Here is a 9770-nt window from a genome sequence, read left to right as displayed (position 1 = left end):
CTCATTTCCAAAGGAAAAAAAGGAACATGACTATCTACATACACGACCTCCTCTCCCCATTATGAGTTAAAACACATCTGCGTCCTTTTCTTGCATACTTTAAGAATTAGCAAGTGCTTATGGAGAGACCAATCATTTTTGCTTTCCCACTTCTTCTTACACTTGTAAACCTCCTTACAACAAACTACTTGATACTTCTAATATAAGATTAAATATTTATGATTGAAGGAAATATCAAATCCAGTAACTGAATGAATTATAGTTTTAATTACTATTTTGCTCCCATATGGAAGTTTCTATTTTAAAAACTGAAGTCCATTCAAAAAAAGAATGATCAGAAAAATCAAACACCATTTTCAAAATTTAAGGAAAATTTAATCAATATGCCTTAAATTATGTTTACAGTAACTGCAATACTGACAAGCATGACATTTTCAAAATGGTGTTTTTCTTGAAAGTACTGCAGAAGATATTAATCTTCATTTACTAATATGTGCATCATTAAGAAAAGTAACTCTAGATGAAGTCAACTTCATAAATCCAAGTTAACACATAGCTAGTTAGAGATCCAAACGTATTCATGTTTCAAGTGTGACAGAATTACAGATCCCTTTGACTTTTAAGCATGTTTTCTAATTCATAATTTAAATATCTTAAATCCTGAAATACTATCACAACAAATGAACATGAGACCAAAGAGGTTAAGAGTGTATTTGTCATAATATAGAAAATATTCTAATTGCTTGAGTTCTTTTGTGCATTTTTTTGTAAGAGGGAACAGGAAATAGGTTATTACTGCAGATTTATTCAAAGAGAAACTCAAATTTACATCTGTGGTTTTATTTACTTTTGCTGATAAAAATCTATCAAGTATATTATAACTGCAACCCTTCTCCCTCCCTTACTCACCCCCCCCCCAAAAAAACCCCACCCTCAAATAAACAAAAGTTACTTTTTCAAAGATTTAGGAATGGGAAAGAAATTACATTAACTTTATAAGCATGAATACTTATTAAAGCTATAGACACCTTAGGTCAATTGAAAACAGTATTCAAAGTCCTAAAAAAGTGAACACAAGACATTTGTTTCCATTGTTCCAGATAATTCAAAACAGGTCTAAGTTTCATGATAGCAATATTATATAGCTGTTTGCAGCTGCTTCTGGTCCAACTATGTTCCAAGTTGACGTTTTCATTTTGGCCCACTGGAGTCCAATAATTTGTACAGTCTATTCAAAACACAGAAATGAGAGCAAAGACTCCATACAATAAAGCACAGGGGTATGCTACTAGGAGTTGTTGTCCTTCCATTGCTAAGGCAGAAATAAAGATTTTGGAAGCAGAAAAACTGCACCAGCCAATGATTCCAGCAGTGAGAATAATTCCCATCATTCCCCTGTAGAGATAAAAACAAAACAAAATTCATTTAGGAGTTGTGTATATGTGCTTATAGGAGTCATAACTCAGTTTCTAATACTTTTTACAACTTTCAAAATAAAATTCACCTCTGAGGACTTCACTTTTTAAATGAAACAGAATTCCAGTAAAGCTATATTATTCAATTACGAAAAAAAAGTCAAAATTAACTTTTCGTGAATATGAAGCCTAAGGCTGAATAAAGAAACTGTAGCAAGTTGTTCCTTGTTGCTTTCCAATTCCTAACTTCATGTAGCTATGAAGAATGGAAGTGATTTTCTTATTTGACAAATTCAATTTCGTGTCTCAACTTATAATCATCCTTTAGACTTTACAGGTACTGAGATTTGTCAGATTAAAAGTTGACTAAAAACATAACTTGACATTGTTATTTGAGTACATGTATTTAAAAGCTGTTAATTAACTTATAAATAAAAACAATTTATCCAGTAAGTGTCTGAAGACTCTTGATACTTGTATTTTTCCAGTTACTACAAATTCCTATCATACTCTCATTACAAGCAGTTTCTTCACTGAATGTGATACCAAATTATAAAGTTTATGTACTTACTGCAATGAAAATAAAACTGCGAAAGTGGAAAGTAAGATCATAGGAAGAAGACAGTATCCAAGGACACTGGCAACACAGCCAAATGAGACACCCGTCATGCTCATTAAGTTCAGGAGACAAAACATCCCTAGACATCCGATTGCACTTATTCCATACACATAACCAAACTGAATTTTACCAGCCTAAACAAAACAAAAAACAAAAACAAGAAAAACAAGCAGATTAATGCAAGTTAGTTAGGTGACTGCACAAGTAGTGCATTTGAGAAACAAAATGAATGTTTACAGAGTATCTTTTTTCCCCCCTTTGTCTTGTGCCCCCTACAAATTCCTAAATTCAAATTCAACAGACCATTTTTCCACAATCTGAATTTCAGAACATTTGTACGAACTAGACAACCAACAGGCACATTTATCCTAAGTTTACGTATTCTGATAAACAGATTTTGATCAAAGAATCCTTATTCTTTGATCTGGGCTGCAAAAGCATATGAATACTTTAGGTTTACTCAATTAGCTTTGCTAGCTGATTTTTCTCTGAAGATTAGCTGCAGGGTTTTGTATTAGTACAATAACAATCTTTACAGAAGTATTATTTAAAAATCAAAAAATTGCAAGTCAGGAACTTCTTGACAAATCCAGACCTAAAGTACTTTATTTGTGACAGGCTCCATGGAGTTACTGCATAATGTAAGCTAAGAATTCCCAGAAACAGATTAAGCTGAGCTGGAAAGCACCATGCATGAACCACAGAAAACATATGCATCTTGCAGTCAGATCCGTGCTTCCCTTGTGACCTTTTTCAAAATTCACACAATGTAGTTGTACCCATCTCTACAGGAACATGACTATGAGGAGTCCAGCTACTGCAAGCTATTCTGGTATATAGCTTTTGAGGTCTGTCTCCCAAAACTTGCAAACTAAGTTTATTTATGGCCCAGCTCTTCCTCGAGTGCTACAGAAAACAATCATATCTGCTCCAAACTTCTCTTTTTGTTAGGCTGAGCTTGCTTTCTCTCACAGAACAGGCCTGTTATTTCCTTGATCATCTTTCAATGTTTATTTAAAAGAACCTGTTTTGCTTTACATGGCAAGTGACAGGGAGCGCACACACTAAGTGATGATGTCTCAGAGGGGAAAAAAAACTAAGAGCTAGGGAAGGTCACATCTTAAAGCATTCTCTTCATAGCATGACATTTCGTAAGTACCCAATTACATTCTTATTCAACGTGTTTCTTTAAAATAAAAAACAAAAAATTACAGGAGAAAGTGATACATTCAAATGTTCTCTTCCTAAGAAGTTATCTATTATAAAAAGGAACATGCTCATCAATTCTACTGGCCCAGTTTCCATAATTAAAGGTCACTTATAAAAGTAGGCTTACAGTCCCCTTGGTACCAAAACACTGCTCCAAGTGTTGTGGTAATGTGAGATTTTAGACAAAAATTAAATGCAATGCCTGAAGACATTTACACATGAAAACTGATTAAAAATACTGAAGTTTTCAGTGACAAGGAAGCCTGTCTGTTCCTACTCTGTCATTTACTAATTGATACTTGAGTCATTAAAGCACAATCTTATTTCAATTAAGCTCAACAGAAAAAAAAAGAAATAGGCTTCAGCATGTGCTGACCTATTAAGAAATACAAGCAATTTGAAAGAAGGATTACATTTTAAAATGTTTTATCAAATTGTCTCTTAACATTGAAGATCAAGCCTAATATATTAACTGTATCAGGACTTATTAAATCACTTTTTACACATTAATTTTGAACTTCCTTGCCTAATAAGTCCTCTGAAATATCAGTCAAGGGAACAGTGTACAAAGAGTACGGAGTAAATAAATACAGTGAAACAAAACAGAGAAATAATCTCAAATATTAAACACAATAAAAGTTAAAAAAGAAACTCCTCTTAAAGGAAGATATGGAATAAAAATACAGAATGTTTAATCAGTCCATTGCTCTGATTCCTGATAATGCAGATGCTAACAAAGGCACTTCAGAAAAACAATCTATGATTCTGAATGTAAGACATCCCAATGTATACCATAAAAAAAATACAGAAAAAAAAGAGAATGTGGGTGTCACACCCATTTGTGTGACAAAAAAAGAGCCATATTCCTCAAAAGCAAAGTATGAAAAATAGCATGTATTCCACAGGAATAATCAGCATGCAAAAACCAAGCACTAAAGCTCTGATTCAAAACTCTCTGAAGAAAACAGATCGTGACCTCATTAATCTCAATGGGCTTTGTATCAAGCCCCAATGTTCTCCTGCTTTTTTTTATGGCCTCCATGCTAAGAAGTTTCTTAGGACAAAACTACAGTGCAATTTGGCTTCTTTCCAGTGTTTGTGGTAGTATTAAAAGCACAAACAGTAATATTTTGCAATCAATACCTTACCAGTAATAATGTGGCTCCAAAAGCTAGACAGAAGACCATTGGTCCAGCCAAATCAGTCTCATTCATGATGCTGCCATCTGCTACTTTTAACGGGTGCAGCACTGTTAGCGTCTTCTGCCAGATGTGGTCGAAATTGATCCCTAATTCTACAAGTTAAACAAAAAGGATTATGTAGATTTATTTTACTTTTTCCTTTCCCGATGCCCCCATTTGCTTCACTGTTACTTTTCCCTGCCCCTCCACTTGTAAACCTCCTCAAAGTACCATTCCTAAGGGGACCAGAGAATTGAGTCAGTCCATCTTTCCTCAAGGAGCTGTGTGCTGCCTCCACAGATTCCAGGTCTCAAATGCTCTGAAGTGACAGGCTGATTTCTACAGGACCAGGTAAGAGCACAAGCACAGTATCCTGGGTCAGACCAAAAGTCCATTTAGCCCAGTATCCTGTCCCTGTAAGTGGCCAAAAGCAGATACGTAGGAAAGAGTAAGAACAAGCCATGCACACTCCCCAAGTATTCTCCAAGTCTCCACTGACTGGTGGCTCAAGGATTTCTAATTCAGAGTAGTCTCTCTGTACTTAATTACCCTCAACGGATTACTTTTTCATAAACTATCCATCCTCCTATTAAGTCCATTAAAAAACAAACAGATAAAACCCCCCAACCCTTTTAACATCTACAACATCGCATAACAAGGGATTTCACAGCTCCTTGCAAGTCGATATGATTTCAAGCCTCCATCCATACAATTTGGCCACAGTTGCATGTGAAAGCCTGGTTGTGAATGCAGCTACTACTTGCCCAACTCCAACATTGAGATTTTTAATGGGTATCTATAAACAAATAAATTTTGTGGGGAAAAAAACAAAACAAAACCAGCACAGCTGGGTGGAGAAAAATCATGCATACCTATCTCTTTAACCAGTAACAGTACAGGTTTTTTTCAGTTGTTTCGTACAGAACAATGATGTATATAAGCTGGAAACTCAAACTATCAACACATACACTCTTACTATATACCTATTTCGGCATCCCATGTAGGCTGTATTCTAATAAGAATTTCTGAAGTGTTCAGCACTCCTCTTTAGCAATAAAGATTTCAGTTTGAATTGATTATGTGGTTAGAACTAAGACCGTCAATTTATTTTACAAAAAAGGGCAGTCTTGTTTGCAACAATAAAAAGATTAAGTGTTGTATGAAGTCAGGTTACCAATTTAATTCATCATCTCTTAAAACTGCTGGTACGCAGTAATAAACCACAATTCTAAAACTGCAAGAGTTCACAGGGAAACATGTATTTCACATACTGAAATACAGTATATGAAATACAGTTAATTAAAAAAAATTGAAGTAGAGAATGTATACCGTACTACTCAACAGAAGTAGACAAAATATACCCTACTAGAGAATATATACCCCTACTACTCAACTTATCACCAAATTGTGAGGAGTTTTGGATTTGGGCTATAAAGAACAAGTTATACCTTCTAATAGAGGAGGTTCATCCTCAAAACTACTTCCATAAAAAGACTGTGCTGAAGTTGGAGTATACGTCTGCGTTGGCTGATAAATCTGCCCAGTGTAAGGCTGCTGTTGTTGCATCATTTCTGGAGGGATAAATCCACTTTGCTGAGAATACTCATAGCCTCCATATTGCCTACAAAGAATGACATCATATTACAGACAGATAGAGAATTTGTTTTAAACACCTCCCTCCCCCGCAAAACCAAAGCTTATTTTCAATAAATAAGCAGGATAGTATACAGCAAACAATCCTGTCTATCCTGTACTCAGGTACAAGCCTTTTAGGAACACAGCTATGTTCATCAACTAAAACCCTCACAGACAATACAGATATAATATAAACAAGACAATTCTAGTTGCAAATACGCCAGTATTTGGGAAGCAAGGAGGCATTAAAGTAAAGGCCTTGAGAAATGACAGTGTTACCAACTGACTAAATTACTACTACAGGTTGTAGACTTGTCAAATAGTAGGAAGAATTTACATCTCAAACTTACTCAAATATTGTCCCTTAATTACCACTGATGCCTTATTTGATGCAAGCATTAATTTGCTATTTAGAATGTTTACTTGCAAACTCACTATTCAAGAAAGGAGTTCCTTATACGATTATTGCTTTTGTTCCCCTCTGTATTTCAAAAACAAGCTTAGTTAAAAAAGAAAAAAAAAGGCTGTTTCCCTCTTCCCTCACGAAACATTTATGTCAGGTAGTATTATAGCATATAATGTATAAGAAAGAATTATGACATAGACATTAAACACATTATGACATCTACCTCCAGGACATGATATGGTGGGGAGGGGGGGGGAATGAGCAATTTTTCAGTTTCTATTTCACATATTCTCAATTATTTACTAACTAAACTACTTATATTATCTCTAGAATACTTCCTATTGTAGATTTAATGTAGAGAAAAAATATTGCCATAGTGCATCTTTAAAAAACAATTCCTCAACAGACCTATCTTCTCCCATTCCTAAAGAAACTAATAAGCCATTCTTGCCACCAACCATTTCCAAGTCTGACTACGGAGATTTCAGTAAACACCTCTACAATAATTTACTTCCAAAAATAAGAATATAAAGAAGGAAAACTAAAAATTCAGTTCTCCATTCTTTTCATCTTTAAGCAGAGCTCAGCCACATTGCAGCACTGCAATCCTTACATATATCATCTACCTTTTCCATATAGCACCATGATCGTGCATAGGTCATAGAACTTAGAAAAAAATCCTCAGCCTGAAACTGGATGTTTACAAAGGAGTCCTAAGAGCTCCCATGACCCAGAAAAGCCTGCCATGATTTCCTACAAATGCCTAGAAATCACCAGTGGCCTTGCAGGCTTGTTTATTTGGCACCCGGACCGATCTCTACTCCCTGAGTGACTGGGGAAGGGCTCGCGGAGCAACGATGTTTCTCCTAAAGACTTGGAGGGAAGGAAAGAAAAGTCTTAAAAAAGAGCAGGCCTAAGCTACAGTGACCACTACAGAATCTATCTTGCAAGCTTCTGAGTTTTATCTTAAAACGGAGAAAGATGGGCATTCAACATATAACCGCTTTATATCGTACAATATAGACTAAACGCCGTATATGGCAAAAGCCAGGCTCTACGCTATGCTGACACCGCAGCGGGCACTCGGCGGCGGGCAGCAAGGACGGGCCGCAGCGCCAGGCCCTGCCCGAGCGCAAAGGCCTTCGCGAGCGGCTCCCGGAGGAGGCTCCGGCCTGGCGGGTGGGGGGCGCGGGGGGCGGCAGGCCTCACTTGCTGTAGGGCCCCCCGCTCCCGCCGTAGTCGTAGGGCTGCGCCTGGTCGTCGATGCTGTAGCTCGTCTGGAAGAAGTCCGCGTTGAAGCCGTCGAACCCGGACATGGCGAGCGACCTGCAAAAGAGCAGCAGCGCGGCGGTTCGCACCCCGCCACCCGCCGGCGCCTACCGAGGGGGCGGTGCGCGACGGGCGCGGCGGGCGGCCGGGTGCCGCCTCGCCCCCCGCAGCGGCCCCGGAGGGGCTTCCGCGGCCCCGGCGCCCCCCGCGGGGAGCGGGCCGGACCCACCTGGCGCCGCCGGCCCGCTCCCCGCTGCCCGCTCCTCGCTCCCCGCCGCCCGGCCGCTGCGACGTGTCACGGCGCGGCCGCACCGCTTCCGGGCCACGGGGCCGCGCCTGCGCGCGGGCCGCGCCGCCGCCGCCGCGCATGCGCCGCCGCCGCGCCAGCGCGTTGCCAGGGAGACCGCGGGGATTGGGAAGGGGGGAGACAAGATGGCCGCTGCTTCCCGCGCGGGGGGGCGGCGTGGCGGCTGCGCGCGCTGCCCTGACTGGATTCCGTCACCTTGCGCTGCTCGGCCGTGGGCAGCGGGGAGCGGGGTCGCCGCCGCCGGCCGCCGCCGGCTGCCTGGCGGGTGCTGCAGGTGCCCGTGATTTTGCCCCGTCTCGCAGTTTTCCCCTTATATATATATATTTTTAAGCCCCACCTTTAGAACTGGGACTTCTTATATTTCATTACTTCCGTCTCTCATTGTTTTCCTTAAACTCTGAAGAGAAGCAAGACGGTTGCTTGTTAATAAACACACGTCAGGAATGTAGTTTTGCCCAGATTTCACTGTCTTTAGGGAATACTTCCCGAGACAGGTTTTATGACCCATTAAATCACCGAAATGTTCCTGAAGAAAGATTTCCCACTGCTTTCTCCTGTGTGATGGGTACTGCAGTGTTTGTCAGTCTCCCGCCTCACCTGTTTTATTGCCTGTTTCAATTTGCCCTTGTCCAGAAGAGATTTCGAATTTGCGGATGTCTGATTCATGTGTTCGTGAATTCTGATCTTTCCTGTGCTTCACTGTGTCAGTAAAACATCGAATCAGTTAAAATCAGCATCATGTAAACTGATACATCTTTTCAGAGTTCTGTTATTTTCAAACATAACATGAACTTTTGTTCCTTGAGGTTATGAAAAATATACTAATAGTCCTGTGCCTCAATATCTAGTAAAAACATAGAAAATCGCAATAAAAGTACGTCTAGGTTTGATAGAGCATCTGGAAAATATGCTTATGCTGACTTCATAAAATTTCACATACAGATTAATACGGCGTCATACGTATTTAGTACTTTACTTTTGAGGGAGTCTCTGATTGGATTACTGTTTTTGTGTTGCCTTTTAGATGACTTCACGCTCATCCCTGCCGGAGTGAGGCTTACCCACCCACTGATGTGCTGAGCTGAGAGGGGTCTCAGCACCCCCCTGCTGGTACGTATCTCATCCTTAAACCTGCAAAACTCACATGAGTATCATGTGTCCGTGGGATGACAACTTTTTATATTCTTACATGTTCTAAAATGCTTGATCAACATGAACAAAGTTCTGCTTTGTTTGTTCATTGTTTGTATAATATGCAAACATGCTGTGATTCAAGAAGCTCCTGGATTATAAGTAATAAAGCATTAATAATCAGTGCCTCCTTTCCTGCTTTGCATCCTCATATGCTCTGACAGTCAGATATCCCAGCTGTAAAATAGGAAGAATAAAACTGATTTATCTTCAGGTGGAGCTGTAATGCACTGTGTAATTGCTAATTGTTATTTATTAATTTTACTGTTCTTTCCTAGTGCAGCCACCAATGAAACGTAAAGATCTGAATACTCGTTGAACATCCTTCAGTATTACCCTGTGCGAAAAGTCTGCAGAAACCCACTATGCAAATCTTGCTGTGGTCATGCAGAGTAGACATGATGGTGTAAAAAAATTGCCAGAAAATTGATCTTTATTCAGGAAGCAAAGAAATTGAAGCAGGTGTCTGGTGATGAAAGTAATAGTTGCACATTCCTCCAGTCTCTCATTCATTGCTGCATTTGCAATTAGTCCTTGA

General features: G+C 39.4%; 1 protein-coding gene across 1 annotated transcript; it reads right to left on the bottom strand.

Annotated features, from left to right (window-relative positions):
• Positions 1-353: 353 nt before the first annotated feature.
• On the bottom strand, positions 354-8065 carry YIPF5 (Yip1 domain family member 5). Its single transcript, XM_067304880.1, has 6 exons — positions 7964-8065; positions 7675-7791; positions 5873-6045; positions 4392-4537; positions 1987-2168; positions 354-1395 (listed from the first exon to the last, which is right to left on the bottom strand). The coding sequence occupies exons 2-6, from the start codon at positions 7779-7781 to the stop codon at positions 1233-1235; spliced, it is 771 nt and encodes a 256-aa protein (XP_067160981.1). The 5' UTR covers positions 7782-7791; positions 7964-8065; the 3' UTR covers positions 354-1232.
• Between the last annotated feature and the right edge of the window lie 1705 nt (positions 8066-9770).

The sequence above is a fragment of the Apteryx mantelli genome, chromosome 14, assembly GCF_036417845.1.
Source record: "Apteryx mantelli isolate bAptMan1 chromosome 14, bAptMan1.hap1, whole genome shotgun sequence".
Classification (NCBI taxonomy): Eukaryota; Metazoa; Chordata; class Aves; order Apterygiformes; family Apterygidae; genus Apteryx; species Apteryx mantelli.
This window is presented reverse-complemented; position numbering and strand designations above follow the sequence as displayed.

What these genes read in the sequence shown, in the direction of transcription:
- YIPF5 (XM_067304880.1), bottom strand. Translation starts at nt 7,781, where the DNA reads ATGTCCGGGTTCGACGGCTTCAACGCGGACTTCTTCCAGACGAGCTAC. An exon ending in AGCGGGGGGCCCTACAGCAA is followed by an intron (nt 6,046 to 7,674) that starts GTGAGGCCTGCC and finishes CATTCTTTGTAG; the next exon opens with GCAATATGGAGGCTATGAGT. An exon ending in TTGGAGCCACATTATTACTG is followed by an intron (nt 2,169 to 4,391) that starts GTAAGGTATTGA and finishes TGTTTTGTTTAG; the next exon opens with GCTGGTAAAATTCAGTTTGG.